Source organism: Cinclus cinclus, chromosome 4 (assembly GCF_963662255.1).
Source record: "Cinclus cinclus chromosome 4, bCinCin1.1, whole genome shotgun sequence".
Lineage (NCBI taxonomy): Eukaryota > Metazoa > Chordata > Aves > Passeriformes > Cinclidae > Cinclus > Cinclus cinclus.
This window is the reverse complement of record NC_085049.1, coordinates 66597201-66623476: the sequence shown is the minus strand read 5'-3', so window position 1 is coordinate 66623476 and position 26276 is coordinate 66597201. Positions and strand designations below refer to the sequence as shown.

The following is a 26276-nucleotide window of genomic DNA, read 5'->3' as shown; positions in this document are numbered from 1 at the left end:
ATGGAAGGATGCAGTCAGCCCTTGGAAACCTTTGGGAAAGGATTTAAGAGAAAACCTGGGAATTTGGAGATGGCCAGGCTGAATTCCACACAGCTCTGGTGACTGCAGGGGGACAAACAACACAGAAGAGAGAAAACCTTGGGAATTGTCCCAGAGCAGGGTGGGATGGTGGGATGAGGCCCTCCCCCAGAGGTTTGGGGGGTTCAAGGCACTTGTAGCAGGGCTGGAGGGAAGGGTCTTGCCCAGATCCCATGGTGCAGCAACAGGGGAGGAGGGTCCAACCTCCCTGGGGTGACCTCTGGGTCACCCTCAGGTCCTGCTGCTGCTCTGACGGTTTTTGGGTTTTCTTGGGTTTGAATTTTCATTTCAATGTTCACTTTTTATTCCAATTTCACACCAGTGTTTCCATTTAATTCAATTTCACTTCTTTGGTTCCAACTTTGTTTCCGTTTCAATTTTGATTTCAATGTTTAATTCCAATTCCATTTTTAATTCAAATTTCAATCCAATTCAAATTCCAATTTTAATTTCAATTTTAATTCCAATTCTAATTTTTATTCCAACTGCAATTCCAACCCAAATCCCTCTGAAAATTTCCCACTCCCCCCACCAGGCCCCTGGGCCCCACAGCCCCAGGCAGCCCCATTGCTGCCCCTGTGCCAGGGAAGCTGTTTCCACACATGGTAAAACCAAAACATACAAAAATAACCCAAAAGTCATTAAAATCCGGGGGAAACCCACGACGAGACGAGCCCCAGGTGCAGGGGGAGTGTGGCTTTCCCGAGCCCCGTCCCCGGGAGCCGGCGTGGGGTTTCTCCATGGCAGGAGCAGCCTCGGGGAGGGACAGAGCCCACGAGCAGGTGTCGAGGCTAGAACTAACCAGCAGGGCTAGAACTCGTCATGCCGCACCAACGCCTCCCCGAAGTCCGTGGCCTGGCTGCCCACAAACAGGTCTGACTTGTCCACGATCTCCTCCCGCGTCAGCTTCCCATCCTGCAGGGAATGCCACATCCCACTATGTCCCCATCCCGCCATCCAGCTCCCCATCCCACTATTTCCCCATCCCACCATCTCCCCACTCCTCCCAAAGTCCCCCCAGAGCTGCTGGCCCACCTTGTCCTGGTCGGACTCATAGACGAGGTGCCGGGCCTCAGCCTCAGCATGATCGTAGTCCGAGGGCAGGATCCAATCCTTGGTCTCCTCCTTGTCCATCTTCCCATCCCGGTTCTTGTCCCGGAATTCCACAAACTGTTCCCGCTCTGTCTTCACCCACTCGGGCTCATCAGCATCACCATCCTGGCTGTACATGTCACCTGGGGGGAGTGCAGGATCAGCCCCATGGCCCCATCCCAAGGATCGACCCAAATCCTTGAGACTCCTTCCCTAAATCCATCCCCAAAATCCCAAAGCACCATGTGGGCCATGACTGCACCCGAAAATCCTCGATGGCATGTGGGGGCAGGTGGAAGTTGAGAGAAAGAATATTCTGTGAGGGAGAGGGTTCGGAAGGACATGGTGGCAGTGGCTCCCACTGGACAGGGACACTGAGGGGACATGGACAGGACATGGAGCAGCAGCAGCAGCAGCATCTCACCAATGTACTCTTCCAGGTCAATGAAACCGTCGCCGTTCTTGTCAATGTCCTCCATGGTTTCCTGCAAGAAAACACCAGTGTGAGCTGGGCCTGGAGCAACTCCTGCCCCTCAGTGACCACCCGCTATCAGAACTTCCCCAAATGCCCCTGGGCTGGCCCTACCTGCACAACTATGTCCTTCATGTAGTCGTACTCCTCAGGGTGCAGGAAGGCCGTGAACTCCTCCTTGGTGGCCGCCAGGTCCCCGTCCTTGTCAGCCATCTTGAAGCGCCGCTCATCCCGCACCATCATCTGTTTGTAGTTGAAGCCATCGTCGGGGTCTGGATCGTCTGGGAGGGAGCACAGGGAGCACCTGGCTCAGCTCGGGCAGGGCAAGGACCACAGTAACCACCAACACAACCTCAACCCAACTCAACATTCTCAGCTTAACCTTAATTCAAACTCTACCTCCTCTACTGAACCTCAGCTTCTCTCAACTTCAGCCTCAAGACAACCTCAATCTCCTCAACCCAACATAAACCTTCATCCAAACCCAACCTCAACCTCCTCCATTCAACCTCCTGAACAGAACCTTCTCATCCTCAACGTAACCTCAGCGTCCTCCACCAAACCTCCAACTCAACTCCCTCCCTCTCAGCACAACCTCCCAACGTTTTGCCAGTAAAAGCTCAATTGCAGCCACCACTCCCAGGAGGAGGAGCTGCAGAACCCCTGGGACCATGACATTTCCAGGGAGAGGACCCAAAAGACAGGGCTCAGGGGGTTTGGCCGGCACAGCCAGAGGCTCAACCTGAACTATTTTGGAAGGGGAATGTGTAAGGGGATCTCACTGGCTGCTGGGGTGGTGGCAGGGCCAGGAGACATCGGCTGGGTAGGACCGCGGGCCACGCGTGGCCATTTGGCACACCAGCAGCAGCAGAGGAGTTCCAGGACATGGGGCCAGCAGTGTCCAGCAGCCCTTGGAGAAAATGGGGATCCCCTGGATTCCGGGGGACAATTCCACGCTCTGATTAAGTTAAACCAGTGCCAAGCTCGATCTAACAAGACAAAAGTCCCTGTGTCCCTGCTCTGTTAACTGGGACAAAAGACAGGCATTGGGGAGCCCTGGATTAAGGGGTTTAGGATTAAGGAGCTCTGGAGCATCCATTAAATATCCAAAGATTTTGACTTTAAGGCAGTTCTAGGGCAGAACAAACCCCAAATTCCCCATTCTGTTCTCAAGATTTTGCCATGAGAAGCAGCATAGTCCCAAAAAGGAAACCTTCGGGACCAGTGCCATTAACAGACAATTCCTTAATTGCTGTTGGGATAATTAATGGGTTTGAAGTGGGGGGGGGGGGGGGGGAAGGTGGGTTAAAAAGTGTTAAACCCTCCCAAAGCCCCCAGAGTCACTTCCCTGAGCTGGGAGAGATATGGGGGAGCAGAGGGAGGGGAAGGAGACAGAGCTGGGGTATTGATCATAGTATGGCAGCAAAGCCACAGACTCAACCCAACATCTTGTCTCCTGAAACAAGCATTCCTGGTTTAGAATCACACCCTGGGATTAAGGAATTAACAAAAATATGAGTGATGATGATGATGATAATGTTCTGATTTTGAAGGGAGTTTCAAAGGAATTTCCAGTTTCAGATGAGGCTCTTGGACATTTATCATTAAATATTCCCTGCTTCCCAGGACTCCCCCCAGCAGAACCCCACAATGCTGCTCCATGACGCTTCTGGGGGTCACCCAGTGACTCATCCTGGTGTGTAATCAATTAATTAATAAAACCACTCCCAGCACCTCATTTTGCTGACAGAACACCACATTCTGGACCCTCCAGAGCAGCTGAGGGTGATGCCTGTCCCCATGCATCCCATGGCCACGGGTCAACACTCAGGAGGCACTTCCAGAGGCATTCCAGCCCCACTATGGACAGGGAGGAGAGCGAGGAGAAGATGGGAACGCTTCCTCAGCAAGGAGCTGTGGAAAAGCAGTTCCTGCTGAGAGAAGCCAGAGCCAGAGCGTGAAGCAGGATCCTCCCGGCACTCCGTAAGGACACAAGTATGTGGGAGCAGCATGAGCCGAGGCTCCACTGAGGCCTGCCAAGGGCACTCGGCCTCCAGTGCTGCTCCAGCTTTGGAAAGGGCCGTGCCGGGGGTTGGGCACTCCCCACACACTCTCTGACAGTGGGAAGGAACTTCTCCTTCAGCTAATTAGGGAGGCTCCATTAATTCAGGGTTTTCTCATTGAAGCTTTTCCTTGTTAATATTCATCTTTTTCCCTATCTAACACTTGCAGGTCCTAAATGCCACCCCAGACTCCTCAAACAGTGCTGAAACCTTTCCCAGGACCTCTCTGCCCTTTTCCAGGCTGGATTTACACAGATTAGCAGATTAGCCCAGACCCCAGAAACCCATGGCTAAGGATGGTTTGCAAAGTGCCGCCCCAGCCTGGGGGTGTCCTGGGGCCTTCCCTGGGCACCAGAACAGCAAATCCAGATCCTCCCCGATCCCAAGGGAGATGGATGAGCCTCCTGCGCAGTGGCTCCCCCTCTGCACATCCTGCAGAGCAGTTTGACTATTTTTGGCAATATTTAGGAAATTAGAGTGGATTTGACACCCCAGAGCTGCAGCTGCTCCACCCGGGCCAGTGCTGGAGGCCAGCAAAAATTGCTGTTGCTTCCCTCACTCCCAGGGATGCCACACTGCTGGCCCAGCATGTGTCCCAATACCCCCAAGTTCTGGGGTCTAACACTGCTCCCAGCACAAGGGAAACGGACTGAAATCTCTCCTAATGGTTTTTGTTGTTTTAGGGATGCAATGGACATGCCAAGGTAGTTCCACAGCTGCAGATTAGTAGATTCCATCTGCAGGTCCCAAATTCCCCCACGGGCCAGGAATTCCAAAGGGCTGGAAACCCCCACTCCCACAAGCCATTAATGCCAAAATCACCTGGATTCAGCCCAGAGCTGCACTTGTCACCAAGGACATTAATATTGCCCAAGTGTGACTGCAGAGGGGAAAAGGGGGGTGTGGGGTGTGTAAACATCCCCCTGGGAGATTTCCATGTATTTTGGGTTCTTTTCCTTGGACTTCTCTTTGTTAATGCCACCAGGAGGTCAGCGTGGAGAGTTCTGGAGGTTTTAAAGTGTAGCATCATGGGGGCATTTGCTCCTGCTGGCACCATGTGTACCAAGGCCATGCCCTACATCACACTCCTGTGCTTATCGCAGGGGACAAATCCACCTCTGGCCAGCCCACCACTGCTCCACACTCTCAACCGTGGACTTCCTCTGGGTCTCCTTAATCCAGGCCCCAAACTGTCCCTCCAGCACAACCCCAACCAATCCGTGTCCATTCCATTGACCATCACTCCCCCTAAGCCCATCCCAATCCACGAACACCCACTGACCGTTGAGCCAGGAGCCCCACCCTGATCCATCTGCACGCTGCTGACCCTGGGTGGCCCAAAGCAGAGCAGGACATCTCAGCTGCTGGCTCCAAGAAAGGCTCATCCCAAGAGCTAGGACCTACCCAAGATATACCCATAGGTGGCATTTTTATACTCCTCCCAGGAAACCAGCCCATCCTCATTGAGGTCATGGCCCTTCCACTGGCGCTCCACATCCTCATAAATCCAGCGCTTCTGGGCAAACTTGATCCAGGCCTTGAGCTCCTCCACTGTCACGAACCCGTCTCCATCTTCATCTATCTTCCCTACAATCTTCCTGTGGGAAATGCAGAGAAATCCAGCAAAAGTTACGAAAAATTATGGAGGGAATGGGAAGGGGCAGAGGGGGCAAGTCGAGGCCATTACAGAATTCGGGAATTCATTCATTTGGAGAGTTTATCCTTAAAACCAACGTATGGTTCAGCTGCCAAAACTTTGGCTCAGACAGGAAAATCACTGGCTCAGGCACTTTTGGACCACTCAGGTTTCGGTTTCTTCAGAAATTATTAATTTTAGAGGAAAAACTTCCCTTTAAAACCCTGGGACATATCCATGTGTCCTTTGACAAAGAGGGCACCAAGTGATGAACACCGATATTTATATTAAAAACAGAAATATCGGCTCTGCCTCTCCTGGTGATGCCAGGAGAAAGCTGAGGTCATGGAATTTGCAAATTCAACCATTTGAAGAGTTGATCTTTAAAACCAGCATTTGTGTTAGCTGCTGAAAAGCCAGGTCAGCTGCCAAAAGTCCATCTCGGACGCACAAAATGCTGGCTCAGACGTGGAAATCACCAGCTTGGCCACTCTTGAACCACCCAGGTTTTGGTTCCTTCAGGAATTACTAATTTTAGGAGAAAATTCTTCCCTGTTAAACCTTAGGAAAGCCCGTCTGTGTGTCCTCCTGCCTCAACATTTCTGCTAAAAACCAGTGAGTTTGGCTCTGCGGGAGGACCCGGAGCCACCCAAGCCAAGCTTTTGCAGCAGAGCAGCCCCGGGGCAGCGGTGCCAGTGCCGGGTTGGTCCCGCCTGCTGCCCAGGGAGCAACCGGAGCCGAGCCCCAGTGCCGAGCCTGCGTGCCTCCGTTATTTTTAGCAGCAGCTGTAGGAAAGGGTGGCAGGAATGCAAGATCCAGGGGCAGATGGAGCCGGGGGTGGGGGCTGTTTGATCCACACCGCTCACTCCCCGCAGCACACCAGCTCGGTGCTGGGAAACCCTGGGGCTCCTCGGGTGAAAATCAGACATTCCAGCCCCTAAATCCGGTGAAGCAGGACCCTGGTTTTTCCCTTTAATGGAACATGGTTCAGGAATCCTGAGCTCCAGCCAGGAATCTGAGGAATTTTAGAGGACAGGTGGAAAACACAGAATTTTTAAATTTTAGATCATCATTAGGACTATTAATTTCAAAAATATTGACGCAAAAGGAAACCCATACACCGGAGCCATCCATGTTCACACCCAGGTTTCCATGTTTCAGAATTGCCTTGGTCTAGGAAAATGAGGAATTCCTCTGTGGCACAAAGGATGTTCCTGGCAATGACAGGCTGAGGAGAGACTGGAAGAAAAAGGGGAAAACCATGGAATTTAGCTCTGACAGTGAGGTGCCAGACTGGGGGCAGTGGGCAGACCCGAGTGATTTTACAGAGAAATATATAAAATAAATATGTAAAACATAAAAAATAGCTCATCAATAGTGCCCAAATCCATGCATAAATATGTAAAATATTATAGAAATATTTCAGAATTTTATATATCAATGTGCAAATTGTCCCTTCCGATATTCCTGATCAAACACAGAAATATGCAAAATGTCACATAAACATTCAGAGTTTTCCATATAAATATATAAAAAGTCAATCAATATTATAAAATTCTGCATAGAACTATGTAAAGTGTCATGTGAATATTAAACATTTGTCCATGTAAATATAGAAACCACAAATAAATCAAATCCTTCCTATTTCAGAGAAACAATTCCCTGTTTCCCTCTCCCAAGAAGGTACCAGCAAAGGGATTTGTTAGGGAAAATCCCTGGAATGGAGGAGCAGAGCCGGCAGGCGTTGATGGCCAAGGCAGTTTCTCCAGGGCAGTTTTTCTAAGAGGTTAATTAGGGAACAGCTTCCCAGGGAAGTCAAACCCTCCAGCCCAGAGCCGGGCACTCAGGAAGCTCCCAAACCTCCTCCCCACCCTGGTCCCGGCACCAGCTGCTCCCGGCTGCTTTCCCAGGGCAGGAGCCACCAAACCCTGTCATTTTTGCAAAGCCCCCATTGTGCCCCCCTGCAAGGGAGGGCAGCAGATGTTGGGGCAGGGCTGGCAGCTGCTTGCTCTTCTCACTCCCTGCTCCAAGGGGATCCAGTGCTGCTGCCAGGGAACAGCGCTGCTGCTGGGACAAACGGGATCCGGACCAGGCAGCGATCCCAAATCCCTGCGGCCCTACAGCAGGGAGGTGAGCAGAGCCTCACGGAGAGCGCTCAGGCAGCTGGAGGGGGGCTCTCACAGAAGGAGAGGCAGCACAACCCCGTGAAAGCACAGTTGACAGAACCAGACTGCAATGAGCTTGTCAGAGCAAACCCAGCTCGGGATGGCAGGAACCCTGTGGATAAGCCAGGCTGTTCAGTGCAGAGGGTGTGAAATCCCCCATGGCAAGGCAGCAATAACTCAGCTCGCAGAACAAAGGGATTGAGCTCTGGGACAGAGCTCTGGGATCCAAGCCCTGGACCGGGGACAGGCTGGGGCCCAGCTTCCCTCGCAATCTGATGCTGCTCCAGGGGCACTGGGCATCGAGGCGTTCACTCTGATTTTGCCAGGAGGCAAAAAGCCTCTTGGATCCTGTATTTTGGAGTTTATGGAGCAACCCGGGCCTGGCTCCAAGGGACCATGGGCTTTCCCACTTTAAATTGTCCCTGGAGGGAGGAAATTCCCTCCAGCCCACAAAGTGCGGGGGAAGAAGCCAGCACCTCCTTCCCACTGGGGGCCTGGACGATACATAGGGATGGATGGATGGAACCTGGCAGCCCTGCCCTGCACATCCCGCTCTGTCTGTTGGAATGGGCTCAGTCTGGAAGTTTCCCCAGCGCTCACATGTGGCTGAGCTTTTCTTTCCCATTAAGGAGCACCATTCCCAAAAAACAGCCCAAAATTCACCGTGGGCTGTGGTAGGTGCTGCTCCAGCAGCAGCAAGGTTGAGATGCTTGGCTGAAAAAATGGAGTCTGACTAAGAAAGGAGAGATTCAGGTGGGATTTTGGGAAGGAATTCCTGGCTGGGAGCATGGGCAGGCCCTGGCACAGGGTGCCCAGAGCAGCTGTGACTGCCTCTGGATCCTTGGCAGTGCCCAAGGCCAGGATGGCCATTAGGGCTGGGAGCACCTGGGACAGTGGGAGGTGTCCCTGCCATGGCAGGAGTAGCACTGGAGGGGTTCCTTCCCACACAAACCATTCCATGAAAACTCAGCCAAAGGCACCCAGTTCCAAGGTGATTGGAACCCAGCATCCTGAGAAGTGACCCAAGGTCCCCAGGAAGCCATGGTTCCCCCAGCCCCACCCCTGCTGGAGGCTGCAGTTCCCAGGTCTGAGCCATCCCGAGCCGCAGAACTGTGGCAGCAACTGCTGCACAGGCACCGGCCCTGTGCTGCTCCCAGGAACCATCCCAGTGCCAGGCCAGGGCTGGGCAGGCACTGCCAGATCCCGGGGGAGGCACTGCCATCCTGGATCTGAGGGGAGGCATAGCACATCCTAGGGTCCCAGCAGAGATGCCAGAGGAGGAATCTCCATACAGGCTCCATTTTCCCAACTCCCAACCAACTCCTTTCAGCTGAGAAACACCAGTGATCCCAAGGGCTCCAGAAGCACCCAGAGAACACAGAGCGAGCACGGCACAGCGCAGACCCCCAGTCTGCTCTGGAGTTCTGGGGAAGGCCTGGCACTAGAAACACTCCGGGTGATTTTTGGGGAATGTCTGGCACTGGGCAGTGAATTCCTAGGCTGGGAACAATCCACATGCCCCATCCCCACTGGGATGGTCACTTCTTCCCACTCTGGGAAGGGCTGGGATGTTGTCCTTACCCCAGGCGCTCCTTGCTCTCCTCCGGGGTGAGCTGGTCGAAGCTCTTGGCCTCGTCGGCGCCAAGGAAGGCGTCGTGGTCGTAGTCAAAGCTCTGGGCATCGTCGTGCTCACGGGCACTGAGCGGGGCCTCCCGCACCACGCGCTCCTTGCGCTCCGTGGGCTTGGCAGAGCCGCACAGCACCCACACGGCCAGGCACAGCAGGAGCCGTGGGAACCGCATCGTGCTGGGCCTGCGGGGACAGCAAGACTGCTGTGGGACAGGGACAGTGACACTGGGACAGGGGCACTGCCGTCAGACAGGGACAGTGACACTGATGTGGGACAGGGACAGTGAAAGGGGAACTGCCGTGGGACAGGGACAGGAACACCGGGACAGCGACACGGCTGTGGGACAGGGACAGTGATACTGCCATGGGACAGGGACAGTGACAATGCCGTCAGACAGGGACAGTGACACTGATGTGGGACAGGGACAGTGAAAGGGGAACTGCCGTGGGACAGGGACAGGAACATCGGGACAGCAACACGGCTGTGGGACAGGGATGCTGGGAGAGGGACAGTGACAGGTACACTGCTGTGGGACAGGGACACTGCCGTGGGACACTGGGACAGGAACAGTGACACTGCGATGGGACAGGGACAGGAACACTGCGATGGGACACTGCCATGGGACAGGGACACTGCTGTGTGACAGGGATACTGTGACAGAGACACTGTGAGGGGCACCAGGCAGTACCAGGGTCAGAACAGGGAGGGACAAGACTATGGAGAGCTGTCTAGGAAAAATGGGGATTAGGGCAAGTTGTTTGGGAAGAATAGGGGTTCTGGGCCAGTTATCTAGGAAAAATTGAGGATTAGGGCAAATTATCTGGGAAAAATGAGGATTAGGGCATGTTATTGGGGAAAAAACAAATTAATAATAATACATATGGGAGCAAAAAAGATTAATTAATCCAGATAATCTGGATTAAATTATAAATACAGATTGTGTGGGCAAAGATGATGAATTAATGCAGATTGTCTGGGGAAAATGGAGAATTACTGCACATTATCTGGGAAAATGGAGACTTAGTGCAGATTATGTGAGCAAAAATAACTAATAAATGTAAAATTATATGGACAAATTATGAATTCCTGCATATTCTCAGGGCAAATTGATTGGCTGATTCCAATTATCAGGGCACTGTAATGAACTGATATGGGTTATCTGGGCAAAAGTGATTCACTGACACTGATTATCAGGGCACAGGGATTAATGGATGTGGATTATCAGGGCACAGTGACTAATTAACACAGATTATCAGGGCACAGGGATCAATTAACGCAGATTATCAGGGCACAGAGAATTTCAAGCTCCCAACCCCATCCCAGAGCCCCTGAGAGCAGCAGCAGGGGCTGGGGAGGGAGGGAAGGGAGGGAAGGAGGAAGGAAGGAAGGAAGGAAGGAAGGAATAGGGAATATACAGGACATGCAGCACACATCCCCCTGCTCTCCCTGCTCCCAACATTCCCTCCCCAAGCCCCTGTACTCCTCCCGACACCCCAGACCCACTGAGGGCAGAATCCTCCCCTCACTAGAACCCACCTGAACAAACCACCCAAACACGCCTGGGATCCAAGGTGATTCTGGAACGATTCCAGAGGCTGATCCCTCTAAATCCCAACAGAAACTCAGGTGTTCCCCATGCTTGTCACTGAGATCCCAACTTAGATCCCATCATAGATCCAGGTGTTCCCTGTCCTGATCTCTTTAAATTTCAGACCAGGCATACATCATCCTCATGTACTTAGCCTTAAATTTTAATCAAGGTATTTCTGGTTTGTAACTCTTTCACTCTAAATTTAATGCAGATATTCAGCATCCAAAACTCTTCAATGCAAATTTAATTCAATATATTCCCCATCCTTTTTGCTTTAATCTAAACTTAAACCCCTTGGGTTTGTATTTCCCATCCTTACCCCTTTAAATTTATATCCAGATCTTCCCCATCCAGAGCTCTTAAACATAAAGGTAAACCCAGGAATTCCCATTCTTCAGCTCTTTAAATTTGTGGTTAAAAATCCAGGTATTCCTCTATAACCTCAACCTCAGCCCTTTAACCTGAATTCACACCAAGGAATTCTGCCCTGGGAATGACCCCAGGAGAGACCTGGGACTGGTCTCATGCCAAACCAAGACAGTGGTGGCAGGACATGGGGGAAAGGACACAGAAAAGCCCTTTCCTTCCTTTTTTTTTTTTTTTTTTTTTGAATGAGGATTTATCAGACCATTCAGAAAATCCATAAATTTCAATTCCTTGGAAGTGTGGGAGGAAGGGGTATGGTGAGGGGATTTGGGTAATAAAGAGTAAAAGTCACTTTTTCAGTGTTTCTGGGGAGGAAAAGCATTCCAGAAGGGAAGGGCAGCTCGAGGTGTAAGCACATCCCAGTGGCCAGGACCTGCCCAGCCTCATGCTGACACCAGGATCAGCCCAGCCTGGAGCAGAGTGACCTGGAATGGGTCAAACACCCCGATTTTATCTGCCAGTGTCCACACAGAGCCCAGGAGGCACTTGGAAGTGATTAAAGAGGGACAACCCAAGCTGCAGCCAGCCTGGGCAGTGCCAGGAGCTGCTGTGGGAAAGGTGCTCAGAGACACCAAAACCCACAACCCGACAGTTATCCATGAACCATTATCCATAACGGGCAGCACCAGCAGCTCCTGATGACCAGTGTGATGGGCCTCTGGATTTTCTGTGGAGATCCCAACCTGAGGGAAAAATAGATCCCTTTTCTCCCAAATGAAGGGGTCTCATGGGTGAACTGCAGAGAAGATGCTGAGTCAGAATGGGGGTCCAGACCCTCAGCTGGGGAGGAATTCAGGATTCCAGTGGGGCTAGGTGGGATAGTGATGGAAGACCTTGAGATTCCAAGAACACTGATGGAGAAACTCAGGATTTCAGATGAGTTTGCTGCAATATTGATGGAGAAATCCAGAACTCCCATTGGGTTTGCTAGGATACTGGCAGAGGAATTCAGAATCCCGCACTGGGCTTGGAACTGTGGTGACATTTAGAGGAAACTGATGGGAAGAAGCCCCTCTGGACACACATTCTCCAAGTGGGAGGCCAATAGGATCCCAGAAAACGCCCCATAGGCAACACAGTTTGTTCAAGTTTGGGAATCAGCCTCTGTTTCAGCTTTTTACGGGATTATTCCCATTGGAGCAGCCAGGGAGCAATTAACTGGGATCCCACGGTGCCACTCCAGAGGCACAGCCAGGGTGAGGGATGTGCGTTTGGGGAATTCCGACCCTGACAAAGACATGGATGTGGGGGAGACACCGGGAGCAGAAACCAGTCCCGGGGTAGAAACGGGCTGGTGCTGCACCAAAGCAGCCCCGGAGTTTGGGGTCACTGATAGCTGTGGGAGAGAAACATGGGTTTGGGGCGGCACCGCCCCGGCCCCCAGCCCCCGCAGGGCAGCACACACAGCCCGCTATGCTGGTGTCCCGGGGGTCCCACAGCCCGTTATCCCGGCAGACGACCCGGGGCAGTCGATGGATTCCCACGGGCCGGTCCCGCCCGGGTCGCGAGAAGCTAACGGGGCTCCATCCCCGGGAGTCCCCACCGGCCCTGGCCCGGGTGCACGGGCGGGCCTGGGCCTCAGCACCGCCCGAGCCGCGCAGCGGGACGGGTCGCAGGACTCACGGACACGGCGGCGCCGCCCGCCGCTCCTGCCCGTTCCCATGGAGACCGGGCCCGGCGCTGCCGCCGCGTTACCGCCGCACCGCAGCGGCCCCACAGAGGCGCTCCCATCGCTTACTCCAGGCCCCAAGCCCTAGTCCCCGACGACCCCAGTACCCATCCCGTTCCTCACCGTTCCCACCGCCGCTGCCGCCGCCGCTCCGCGCACCGGAAGTCGGCGCCACGCCACGCCGCACGGCCCCCCGCGCGCCCTCCCCGCCCACCAATCACGGACAGGCCTCACCTCCACCTCCTCCGCGGCGCTCCGCGTTCTTATTGGTCCATTCTGCCGCCACTCCGCCCCTCTGCCCGCCCCCGCCCCGCGCCCCGCCCCTCCGGTCGCCCAGCTTTCTCCCGTCCCGCCCACCCTGCCGAGGCCGCGGAGGCTGATTGGCTGGAAATTGCCACGTCCTCAGGCGCGCGCCGGCCGCCGGCCCCGCCCACCGGGGCGCCCCGGGCTGCACTGCACACGCGCATGCGGGACGGGCGGAGTCACGTGTGTGAGGAAGGCGGGAAAGCCGAGGTGGCGGTGGGGATTGCGGGGTGTGTCCCCTCCTGGGCACCCCCGCACACCCCCTGGTCACCCCCCAGCCATCTCCCGGTCACTCAGGGTCACCCCTTCATCATCCTCTGGTCAGTCCTAGGCATCACCTGGTCACTCTCTGATCATTCTGGGTCACCCCCCGGTCACCCTCCAGTCACTCCTGGGCAACCCCCAGTTACCCCTGGTCACCCCACGGTCACTCCTGGTCATCCTCTGGTTGCTCCTGGTCACTCCCTGGGCACCCCATGGTCACTCTCTGGTCACTCCCAGCCTTTCACAGCTGGTTGCTGTGGCTCAGCTGAGGGGCCAGGCTGCCATGGAGCCACAAAATCAGTTACAAATGCCCGCTGACAGACTGCCCTAAGATGGACCCGCAAGGCTCACAAATCCTGCTCCTGGCCCAACACAGAGCCCCCAGTGTACGGAAAACCCCGCTGTGAAGAGCAGTGTCCACGAAGGAGAGGCAAGTCCTGCATCTTTACTGGAGTTAAGGGAGTGCACCCACCGGGGCACATGCCCGTGTTTTCTCCCTCGGGGTTTTGGAGGGTGCAGCCTCTTTTCACCCCAAACTCGCGGCCGCACATCGCTCTTTTCCTTTCCACATTGCTGAGGTACCGGGAAGGTGGAGCCTTCCCCCAGTGGAGCACATCTCCCTACTTGAGCCTGGCATTTTACCCCAAAGCTTGGAAGTTCAGGATTGTGCAGACCCTTGCCCGTTTCAGGATTCGTGGACTCTGTAACCAACCTGCTGCTTCAAGTTCATACAGACATTGAGACCCATTTCAAAGATGTTAACACTCACACCCTCACCCACAGAAATGTTTGTAAAGACATTAGCACACATCTTTCCTATCACAAACCATCCCAACCTGTTCTTCCCTGGCAGCGGTGGACTTCTGGCAGCCTCAGGGCCGGGACCATTCCCTGGGGAGCCTGGGCAGCACCCAGCACCCTCTGGGGATGAACCTTTCCCTGATCTCCAGCCTGAGCCTGCCCTGGCTCCAGTCATTCCCTTCATTCCCTTTGTCCTGAGGTGTTTATCCAACTGGGCTGGGCAGTTTGTCCAGAAAGATCTGGAGAGAGACAGAATTGAAATATCTCAAACTTCAAGAAAGACATTAAGGATCTGGAGCCCCAGGAGGGGCTGGGGGAGCTGGGAAAGGGGCTGGAGAAAAGGAGGCTCAAGGGGGAACTTGTGGCTCTGTACCACTCCCTGACAGGAGGGGACAGCCGGGTGGGTCGGGCTCTGCTCCCAGGGAACAGGGACAGGAGGAGAGGGAATGGCCTCAGGCTGGGACAGGGGAGGGGCAGGGATTTCCCCGTGGAAAGGGTGGTCAGGAATTGGAACTATCCAGAGAGGTTTCAGTGCCCATCCTTGGAGGTGCCCAAGTAATTCCTGGATGTGGCCAGAGGAATCTATTCCAAGATTGTACCAAAGGGGCACCAAAGGGATACCAATAAGCCTGAAGCTTGCAGGTTGTGCCTCTGGCCCATCTTGAAAACTGGGATAACTTTTGCCAGTTTCCAGTTGATTTTGGTTGGAAAAGCCTCCATAACCATCGAGTTTCCCCAGCACTGCCAAGGCCACTGATGCATGTCCCCAGATGCCTCATCTACAGGGGTGTGAAATCTCTACAGGGGTGTGAAATCCCTACAGGGATGGGAACTCCCTGTCCAGCCCTGTCCAGGAGGGAATTCCCCAAAATCCACCCTGAGGGTCCCCTGGCCCAGCCTGAGGCCGTTCCCTCTCCTCCTGTCCCTGTTCCCTGGGAGCAGAGCCCGACCCCCCTGGCTGTCCCCTCCTGTCAGGGAGCTGAGCAGAGCCACAAGGTTCCCCCTGAGCCTCCTTTTCTCCAGGCTGAGCCCCTTTCCCAGCTCCCCCAGCCCCTTCCCAGCTCCATTCCCTTCCTTGGACATGCTCCAACCCCTCTCTCCATGCAGGTCCCAGCCACACTCCAGACGTGCCCCAAGCCATGACCACATTGATCCCAAAATATCCCCAGGGCTCCGCTGGAAGTGACGGCCTGGCTATATATACACCTCCCTCTGGTGTCCAAGGCTCCCTTGCACAAGGTGTGATCCCATCGGCAAGGAATGTCTCCCAGCACCCAAATCCCGGTTTACGGGCTCCCAGCAGCGTCAGGTTCTATTTAACCCACGCTGCCTCTGCACCGTGACACATCAGCCGTGCCATGGGCTGAGTTCAGTGCCCATCCCGCCGAATGATCCCGCTGGATGATGCCTGCAGAGACGTCTGCCCAGCTCCCCACAGAGAAACCAGGGCTTCCAGGGCCGTGATTCATCCCGTCCTGCAGAAATGCCTAAATTAGGGCAGCGGGAGCATTCTGGGGCCGTGGTGCTCTCACTCCCAGGGAGCTGTGCCGGGGCAGAGGCTCCCGTCAGATATTTACAGTCAGTGAGATAATTCCCACCCTCGGCCTCGCTGGGAATGGTGCCAGCGCTGACACTCGGACACGGCCCCACAGTGAAGTCACGGGCTGAAAAAGCTCAGCCCAGAATTCCTTGGAAAACCTCCCACTGTGTTTTTCCCCTCATTAAATCTCCCTTGGTGCTGGAATCACACGATCTTGAGGGAAAAAAATCATCCCAGATATGGGGAACGGGCACTGAAAGCATGAGATTTTTTAATCTTATTAATTAAATATGTCTTGGAGGTTGAGATAGTTTTTTGAACAAAAGGTGGCTCAGGAAGGTTGAAATGTTTAATTTTTTATTAAAATGTAAGTTAAAGGGGTTGAGATGGGTTTTTAAAATCTGAAAAAAAAAGGTTTGAGGGTCATTTTGTGTTTTTTTTTTTTTTAATGCCTTGGGAGGTGGAAATGTGAGGGTTTTTTTTTTTAAATCAAGTACGGTTTGGAGTTGGGCATCAGGAGTTTCTGAGGTGGACACTTCTGCCTATGCCTCCTGGCCATGGTCCAACAATGCCTACCAAAAACAGGAGGACTGATGGGACTTTGAGGCCCTTTCTGTGCTCTCCATCAGCTTTCCCCATGGCAGAGGGCGATTCACTTCTCCCCCCACAGCCTGGTCTGACTATTCCTAGGGAATCAAATCCCATTTGATCCATCCACCTTTTTACTCCATGGCTGCCTTTTCTCATGTTAACTGAGCCCAGACGCTCTCCACTGCCCCCAGGAGTGATTTATTGCATTTCCTTACGGAAGTGCTCAGGGAAATCCCCTTTCCTCTCCTTTCTGAGGAGCTGAAAGACCTCTGAGCTCCAAGTCCCTCACAAGCCCCCTTTTTTCCACACCTCAGACCATTCCCAGTTTCTTATTTCAGTTCTTACAGTTTCTCAGTCTTTTAAAGCCATTGGCAGCTGGATCTTCTTCTCTCTCAATATTTAGCATAAGGCAAAACCCACTCCCAAACTCTGTTTTCCTGTCTTGACCTCCCCAATCCCTCAATCCTGCTGGTTTTGCCCAAACTCTGGACATTTAGGGGCTTCTCTGCTCAGACAGACAACACTTCCCCAGTGGTCTTGTCCCACTCCCAATTGTCAGTGAGAGCAGCACCCAAACTGGGTAAAAATTCTGATTTTCACACACTTCCCAGCTGGATATTTATTAATGGAACAGACACTGTTTGCTTTCAGACACTTCCAAATCCCAGAATTTAGGAAAGCATGTTATTTATTAACCAGATTTTTGGATGCAACCATGTTTGCCTCATTGTCACACACCCTGACCAGCAAAGCTCCAGGAAAGATGGCCTCGGGATTTGGGCAAAGGAGGGGAAATTTTATTGGTCTGTGTGCTTTATCGAACCCCTCCTGCCAACCACAGCCACCACAGGGCCCTGGACACAGATTCCGTGCTGGCTTTACCTCTGTGAATTCCCTGAAAAACCCCTGGAGAAAGAGCTGGGATGGCCTGGACCAATCCCATAGAACCCAGAGCAGGTCTGGACCCAATCCCACACAACCCAGAGTAGGTCTGGGCCCAATCCCACAGAACCCAGAGCAGGTCTGGCCCCACACGGTGCTGCCTGGGCACTGTCCCCGGGCTGGCACCGCCGTGCTGTGACCCTTCGGGACTGGCAGTGCCTCTGAACGCCTCAGGCTCCACCAGCGGGGCCGCGGCGTCACCGGGAAAAGCCTGAACGCTGCTGCCAAAGGCAGGCGGAACAAACCCATTCGGGCTTGGGTGGCTGTGGATGTCCCCGCGGGGGTTGGAAGGGCGGCATGAGGGAGTAGGAGGAATCCCAAGGCCGGGGGAGTTCAGGAGCGAGGCGGCTGTGGGAGAATGGATGGGCCGAGGAATGCCCCGGCTAATCCTCCTGCCCGCCGCCGGCTATTTAGGGAAGAACCAGAGAGCGCGCACAGCTCCTGGCTCCCCTCCCGGTCTAGCTGGCTGAATTCCGGCCCCACGCCCCCTCCTCCCTCCGCTTCGGGCCGGCCCTCGGCTGAACTGCCCCGGGCTGGGTTGGGGCCCGCTCTGCTCCCGTCCCGCCCCGCAGGCACAGCGCTCCCGGCTCGCTGGAGCGGTCCCGAGCCCCGAGAGACGAATGGCCGCGGCCCGGGCCGGGCCGGGCGCTGGCAGCCGTGATCTCAGGGAGCAGCAATGCGGGGCCGCTGCCAGCCTGGCCAGCCCAGAAATGTCCTTGTCCCGGCACGGCACGGGTCACCCACCATTGTCCTGCCAGCCCCGGGACACCGCCGCTGTCCCCCGGCACCCATTGGCCCCGGGGGTACAGGGGCGGCGGCTCCGGGCCCGCTCGGCTGTGTTTTGAGGAAGAAAAGAGAATTTTGTTCCTGCTAAGCTGGCAGCCCTAACCTCCCGCTCCCCACTTTGCACCCCAAATTCCGTGGGTTTCTCTGAGCCACACATTCCCGTTGGATCCACAACTCGAGTTGGAGCTCCCGGGATGCGGCGGCGGGACGGGGCTGTGGGGGAGGCAGCAGCTCCAGCCCCGGGGTGCCGCCAGGGAGGGCTCCGGGGGTTTTCTCCGCCCTCCTTTCCCGCTACAGGAAGACGGATGGAGGTCAAAGATGACACTATCGGCCTCTCCTCATCCTGGGGGTTGAGTTTTCCCAGATCTCTCCATCTACTGGGCCTCTGGCTGGGAGAGCTTCAGCCAAAAACAAAAACTGTACTGGAGAATTCCTGGCTCCGGAGCAGCCGAATTTAATTAAAACCACTTCAATCATTAAAGTGTTTCGCCAACTAAATCAATACAACCCAGAGAGCCCAGGCTGCTTCCCGCTGCCTGGCAGCCTTCAGTGCTTATTGCCGGGCTGCTCTGGGACACCCGAGCCCAGAGAACTCCTCTGTGCTGGCTCCCAGCTCCTGGCCCCTTGCAGTGCTGAGGGAACATCCCGTCACAGCTCCATGAACTCAGCACCCCCCAAATAGCCCGGCGAGCCTGGCCCCCAGCAGGAACACTCCGGCCCCAGCGCTGGCCCGCAGATGATCTTATAGCCTGGGAAGCTCCAAACATGCTGCTCCTGCCCATAAAAAGAAAAGGGCTTTGGGCATGGAATCATCGGGAACATGGGGATTGCTCCAGCCAGGGGAGACACTCCCAGGAGGCAGCATTGTTGGGAAGGCGAAAGGGCAGAGGGAGATGAGGCTGGGGGCAGGGGGAACCCCAAAACACAGCACAGTACTGGCCCTGACCCCTGCAAGCGTTTGTAGAACACACCCAGAGCTTTGCTGCCGCCATTTGGCTTCTTGACCACCTCATCCCCATGAGGGAATGCGACCCAAACCATGCACCAGAACCAGTTGTAAGGAACACACGAGTGGTTATTCCGCTATATTTTGATCCCTATTTTTCGATTACCCCCAAATCCCAGTCTATCCCATACCACCGGCACCATTCCAGAGTGCTGGGGAGCTGGCAGAAGCTGTCCCCTCCCAGCAGTGCTTGAGACACAGGCCCTGGGCACCACCCCAGCAGCAGAGCCCATCTGGCTGCAAGAGAGTGCACAGGGAAGTCCTTCTCAGTGAGAAGCCAAGTCTTCCAGGCAGGAAGAGGAAAAACACCTCACTGGAGCACTGGTCCAATGGATAAAATTGGAATTTAATTAAGGAGATACTTGCAAAACTAGAAGATCCAAACCCCCATCCCAGCACACCATGTGCTGCCCCCTGCCCAGGCACGCGTGGAGAGAACAGCAGTCCCTCTGGAGCCTCCTGGGCCACAGCCGGCCCTGCTCTTCCACAAATTCCTCTTTCTTATCTCATCTGGCCCCCCACAGCCTGTCCTCATCCCCCGCCGTCGCCAGCACCAGCCTGCAGGTCTGGGTGCAGGCGGATCTCCACCAGCCGGACAGCACGGAGCAGCACGGCCAGCTGGGAGCACACCTGGGCCACCACGTCCAGCACCGGATCCATCAGGTCCCGGACACCACCCAGCACCTTCAGCAGGAAGAGCAGGAGTGGCTGCAGAAGGCTGTGGAACGCTGATGCCAGCAAGGGCTTCAGGACATGGTCACCGATGGCTGTCAGGACACCGACCACCAGCGCCTGGATTTGGGATGAAATCCTGTGTTTGAGGGATATTTGCCAGCAGGAGTCACCAAAAATGGGCTGAGACACAAAAAATTCCATTTTGGGAGAGGAAAGGTACAGTGGTGGGAAATGGAAGTTCCTTCTCCCAGTACTGAAGGACTTTGACATTCTCAGCAGCTGATCCAGCCGTGGCTCTGCAGGAACAGGGCGGCTCACCTGGACCACAGCCTCGCCAAGGAAGCGGATCAGCTCCACGAGGAAGAGGCTGAACACACTGACCAGGCTCCGCAGGATGGCAAAGAATTCCCGCAGCTTCCGCTGAACCGTCCACTCGCAGCTGCCATGGAGAACAGGGAATGTCAGAGCCAAAGAGCTGGCCTGCTGAGGGGATGGATCTCCATCCCGGAGTGGACCTAGCATCCCAGGCAGTTTCTTGGCAGCACATCCCAGCTCCACAGCCACCAAACCTGGGGTGAGAAAGCGCTGGAGCCCTGTTTCCATAGGCTCACCCTATATGGCCCAAACCCGTATGAAGTGTCCCCAAAACCCGGTCCATTGGGATGGTACCCGGAGCAGCAGCTGGCCAGGAGCCCTGGGAGCAACAGCACAGCTTTAGGGAACCCCATCTAACACCACCTGGAGCAGCTCTGGTGTGGGCAGTTCTGAGGCTCCCTCTCATGGCCACCACCACGAGGTGATCTGAGAAATTTATTCTGGTTTTTCTTTCCAGAAAAATACAAAGTGAAGAGGGTGCATTGGGCCAGGCTGGGAGGAAACCCCAACCCACTGGAGCACCAGTGTGCCCAGGAATGTGACGGCAGCAGCAGGGTTTGGGGGAGAAGGAGCAAGCACAGGATGACCCAAACCCCGAGGTTTCCCCCATTTTGTCCCCGTGACCAAATCTCCCATTTCCCAGAATCTCAGCCGAGATGCTCAATGGTGGCGCTCACCCAGCTGGGATCCCACTCTGGAGAAACTCCCAGTGAGGCCTGAGCAGACACCGGCATGGGATCCTTGGGGAAATATCCCTTCAGCATCCAATAACTGGTGGCTTTGGTGCCTCTCCCTGTCCGGGATCAGGCCCTGGCCTGCGGCCAGACTCACACAGGCTGCAGCTGACCCTTGGCATCAGCTGGGATCCTGGGAAAAGCAGGGACAAGGCAAGAACCGGCACAGTGGTGAAATAAGCTGCAGAGCAGTGATCCAGCTGAGAATCCACGGGCTCCGTTCCTCCGGGGATCCACCGGGCTCTGCTCCTACCCCCCATTCACAGGGATCTGAGCCTCTCTCCCTGGGAATCCACCGGGATCGGATGTCCCAGGAATGCACTGGGCTCTGCACCCGCCCACCACCCTGGATACAGCGGGAGCTGCTCCTAACATCCCCCCGGGATCCGCGCTACCCTGGAGAAAGCCCCACTCACGTTCCCAGCGCTCGCACCGTGATCGGGGCGAAAAATAATAATCAAACCCCTGAAATCTGCAAGTTAAACGGGGCGAGACTGTCCCAGATCCGTCGGGAGCCCCGAGTCCCGTCCGTCCCCCCGGGGACATCCCGACACCGGGGACACATCCGCACCCCCGCCCCCGCACGGCAGCATTTAGGGGTCCCCTTCACCGGCGGGTCCCGGGGGAATCCCGGTACCTCCTTCGGTTCTTCTTCCCGGGGCGGGGCGGGGGCACCGGGGGCACTGAGGGAGAGCGAGGGGAACCGGGGGTTCCCGGCGTGCGGCGGGTCGCGCCCGGCGCCATGGGAGCAGCCCCGCCCCCGGGACAGACACCGCCCCCTATGGGTCCCGCCCCTTGGACAGAGCCCTCCCCTTTTACGCGCTGTTGATGACGTCATGGGCCACGCCCAGCCCCAGAACACGCCCCTTCACTGACGGGCGGTTACCTGAGGCTGGGATGGGGCGGGGCCTCTTGAGCGGGTGCTCCCACAGATTAGTGACAGCGAATTTGGCCAATCAAAGGCCGCGGGGTGCTCTGGTGTCACCGCCCACCTCGGGGAATCCCCGCACGTCACGTGAAAGGGAAATGGGGAAGGTGTATGCAAATATACGCAAATAGTATGTTAATGAGGAGTCTGCCAGCTGCGCGGGTGACAGCCTGGAAGATGGGGCGGGGTCCGAGAAGGGTACACGAGGGTGGGGGACACGGGGAGGATCCAGGGGAACAAGGAGGGGGGACATGGGGGGGTACACGTGGGGGCCACATGGGGAGCGGGGGGCCCGGAGGGACACGAAAGGGGTGACACGAGGTGAGGGGGGTCCTGTGGGGACATGGGCTGCCTCGACCCAGGCCCCAGGCGCGGCCGCCCCGGGGCGGTCCTAGCCGGTCTCGTCCCACGCCCACGCCCGGCCCCGCGTGCGGAAGCTCCGGGCGGTGGCTCCGAGATCGACCCCGAGCGCAGGTGGGACTCAGGGCCGCTCCCGAGGGCCGCGGGGGGTCCCCGTGGGGTCCCCGTGGGATGGGGGGAGCGGGGGGCTGAGGGAGTGGGCGCCGTGGGGGAGCGATGCTGAGATGGCCGGGAAAAGCCTCGGGGACACGCGGGGACAGTGTCCCGTCCGTGCGACACGCGAAGGGGGGACAGGCGGGGACCCCCGGGGCTGCTGTACCCTCGCGGTTTCTGTCACTGCACAGGGACCGCGGTTGAAACTTCACGTGTTCCCGTGTCCCCCGTGTGTCCTCCGTGTGACCCATCCCTCGTTTGTCACCCCCACTGTGTTCTGCCCTGTCTCTGTGTCCCCCGTCCCCCCTCATCCTATGACTGTGCCCTCCCCATCCCATGTCCCCTGTCTCATGTCACCCCTGTGTCCCTCCTCCCTTCTCCATGTCCCCTGTCTCCCGCATGTTTCCCACGTCCTCGTGTCCTCACTGTGTCCCCCTTTGTCTCTACATGTGGCCCCCATCCCCCGTGTGTCCCCTGTCCCCTGTGTCCTCCCCTTGTCCATTCCTGTGTCCTCCCCTTGTCCCTCGTGTCCCAAGTCCCCTCGTCCCCCTCACGTCCCACTCTCCCCACTACCCCTCGTGTCCCTTTGTCCCTCCACTCCCTCCTGTCCCTCCACTCCCTCCTGTCCCTCCTATCCCCTCCACTTCTCAGCTCCACTTTTCTTTCCTTGAAGGCACCGCAGCTTCTGCTTTCGGGGTGTGGGTAACGCCCCCCAACGCCCACGCTGGAGACAAAGCTGGGGAGGCTTTTACCCACCCTCCTGGCCTGAAAGCAGAACCTCCGGGGTGGCCCCGGTTCGGCCCCGGTTCCTCTTTCAGGTCCGGGGGTGGCACGCGGGGTCACGAGGTGCCGCTGGTGTCCCCAAGGCCATGGACCCCCCGCGGCGGGTGCGCCTCAAGCCCTGGCTGGTGGCCCAGGTGAGCAGCCGGCGCTTCCCAGGGCTCCGCTGGCTCGACCCCGAGCACCGGCGCTTCGTCATCCCCTGGGGACACGCCACCAGGAACCCCCCTGGGCCCCAGGACCATGACACCATCTTCAAGGTGACACCACGGGACATGGGGTGGGAGTGACAGTGGGGACATGGGATGGGGACAATGCGGACATGGGGGACATGGGGTGGGGGTGATGTGTGATAGGGTGATGAGGGGGACACGGTGTGGGGAGAGTAAGGGTATGGGAGAAATGGAACCGGGATGACAGGGTGACAGTGGGAGCATGGGATGGGTGACAATGGGGATATGGGGGACAAGGGACGGGAGTGACAGGATGATGGGTGATGAAGGACACAGGGTGGGGGTGACAAGGATGATGGGGAGAACATGGGAGGGGTGGTGTCAGTGGGGTGGGGTGGCAAGGGGGACCTGGGACACACAGGTTGGGGGTGCCGGGTGCTGACCCGCATGCCCCCCGCCGGTCAGGCGTGGGCGCAGGAGACGGGCCGGTTCCGGGCCGGGGATCCGCCGGACCCCCCTCGCTGGAAGGCCACCCTGCGCTGTGCCCTCAACAAGAGCCGCGAGTTCCGGCTGCTGCTGGATGGGCCCCGCGGGTCCCCGGCCAGGCCCTTCCGCGTGTACGAGCTCTGTGAGGAGCCCCCCGGGGGTGCAGGTAGGAGGGGGGGGGCGGGGGGCTCTGGGGAGGGTTCTGAGCAGTCCCCAAACTCCCAGCACCCTACAAGGACCTGACGTCCTGCAAGTCCCCCACACCCACAAAGCCCCAGAACCCCATGAGGTGCCGGCCCCCTAGCAGCCCCCTGCACCCTACAAGGACCCAATGCCCCCAGAGAAGTGGCTCCCCGCAAGAGGCTCGCCCCCCTGTGAAGCCTCAGAGCCCCGTGAGTCCCCAGGACCCCTCAATATTCACCCCAGCACTCCCCAGTTCCCTCTGCATCTCCCAGCCTCTCTCTCCCTTGTAGATGGAGGGGACGAGGATGACAATGGCTGCAGCGGGGAGGAAGATATCAGCCAGGTATCTGGGGGGGCTCAGGGTGGGGGGGATCCCCAAACCAGGGACACCTCAGGGGGCCGGGGGGGTCCATAACGCTCATTCTGCCTTACAGCTCCAGAAGATGACATTCCTGAGCATCGATGGTGAGTGGGGGCTCAGGGTGGGGTGGGGTGTCAGGGGGGTCGGGTTGTACCCTCTGACCCCCCTCTCTACTCCAGACACACGGCATGGGGGAGACCTGCTGCCCTGCTACCCCTGGCCCAAGGGGGATTCCCCCACCTTTGCCAGCTGCTGCCCTGTGGGGGAATCCTTTGAGCCTCCTCCCCCCCTGGCACTGCTCCAGGGGGAGGCAGGGGGCACCCATGGGACCCCGGAGCTGCTCCCTGGTACCCTCACTGAGACAGGGCCCCCCGTGGGCCCCCCAGGGGCCTCATCCACCTGCCCAGTGGCACCAACAGAGCACCTGATCCCTGACCTGCTCGTCAGCCCCCACATGCTGCCACGTGAGCAGGGAGCTGGGGATGCTAGATGGGGTGGTCATGGGTGTGGGGGGGTCATGTGGTGGCTGGAAGGGTGGGGGTGGCCAAGGGATGGATGGGAGTGGCCACAGGGTCGCTGGGTGAGGGTGGCCATGGGGTGGTGGTTTAGAGGTGGCCATGGGTGTGGAGTGGCCATGGGATGGATTGTAGTAACCACTGGGTCACTGAGTGAGGGTGGCCATGGGGTGGCTGTATTGGAGTGACCACGGGTATAGCATGGCTGTGGGATGGATGAGGGTGGCCAGGTCTGGGTGGGGGTGGCCAGCTGGAGCAGCCCTGGGGTGCCCTCTGGCCCCTGATGACCCTGTGGCCTTCTGGCAGTGACTGACCTGGAGCTGAAGTTCCAGTACCGGGGCCGCCAGGTCTGTGTCCTGACCGTCAGCAACCCCCACGGCTGCCGGCTGTTCCACAGCAGCCTGGAGCCCACGCAGGAGCAGGAGGAGCTCTTTGGGCCCCTGACACTGGAGCAGGTGCCCTTCCCACCTCCCGACGCCATTCCCAATGAGAAGCAGCGCTTCTACACCCACCAGCTGCTGGATGTGCTGGACCGAGGACTCATCCTGGAGCTCCAGGGCCAAGATCTCTTCGCCCTCCGACTCTGTCAGTGCAAGGTCTTCTGGACGGGGCCCTGTGCCGCTCCCCAGCCTGGTCCCAACCCCATCCAGAGGGAGAGAAGGACCAAGCTCTTCAGCCTCGAGGGCTTCCTCAACGGTCAGAGGGGAAGGGAGAGTGGCCCTGTGTCCTTTGAGGGCAATGGATTGGGATGGAGAGGTCAGCTGGGGTGGAGTGGAGGGACAGCAGGCACAGGGGCACCTGGTGGCACGAGGGGGACAGCGGTGTAATGAGGACACCAGGTAGGATGGGGAGACACCAGGTGGCACATGGGAACCTGATGGTATGGGGGGACAGAGCTGGGATGAAGGTCACCAGCTGGCTCTGAGTTGCCCTTGGTTGCCACAGTAGTCTGGGGTGGTGGCCCAGGCAGGTGCAAGGCTCTGTCCCATGTCCTATGCCTCAGCTCAGCCTCGGGCCCCACAGGCCTCATCCAGTTCCAGAAGGGGCAGACCCACACCCCGCCGCCCTTTGAGATCTTCCTCTGCTTTGGCGAGGAGTGGCCAGACCAGAAGCCCAAGGAGAAGAAGCTGATCACGGTGCAGGTGAGGGCTGGGCCTTGCGGGGGTCACGGGGTACACGGGCAGGTGTGCCTGCCCAGTGTCCCTGCCCACGGTGACCCCGGGGCTCCTGCAGGTGGTGCCAGTGGCAGCACGGCTACTGCTGGAGATGTTCTCCGGGGAGTTGTCCTGGTCGGCCGACAGCATCCCGCTGCAGATCTCGCACCCCGACCTCAAGGACAGGATGGTGGAGCAGTTCAAGGAGCTGCACCAGCTCTGGCAGAGCCACCAGCGGCTGCCGCCGGCGCAGCCCCCACCTGGCCTCTCTGCAGGGCCCTGGGCATTGCCACCCGGCCCCCTGCCCCACTGACAAGGACATGGGGAACAGCCCTTCCGCTGCC

At 57.1% G+C, this 26276-nt stretch overlaps 2 protein-coding genes across 2 annotated transcripts; one reads left to right on the top strand and one right to left on the bottom strand.

Moving 5' to 3' along the window:
- Positions 1 to 724: 724 nt before the first annotated feature.
- Positions 725 to 12962, bottom strand: CALU (calumenin). Its single transcript, XM_062491497.1, has 7 exons — positions 12946 to 12962; positions 9088 to 9318; positions 5110 to 5303; positions 1757 to 1923; positions 1595 to 1655; positions 1114 to 1313; positions 725 to 993 (listed from the first exon to the last, which is right to left on the bottom strand). The coding sequence occupies exons 2-7, from the start codon at positions 9306 to 9308 to the stop codon at positions 889 to 891; spliced, it is 948 nt and encodes a 315-aa protein (XP_062347481.1). The 5' UTR covers positions 9309 to 9318; positions 12946 to 12962; the 3' UTR covers positions 725 to 888.
- Positions 12963 to 21667: 8705 nt separating this feature from the next.
- IRF5 (interferon regulatory factor 5) lies at positions 21668 to 26245 on the top strand. Its single transcript, XM_062492579.1, is given in 10 exon segments — positions 21668 to 21865; positions 21868 to 21897; positions 23147 to 23320; positions 23699 to 23885; positions 24193 to 24245; positions 24337 to 24367; positions 24443 to 24727; positions 25085 to 25474; positions 25802 to 25920; positions 26012 to 26245. Coding segments are annotated over 10 exon segments (1701 nt in total).
- Positions 26246 to 26276: the final 31 nt, after the last annotated feature.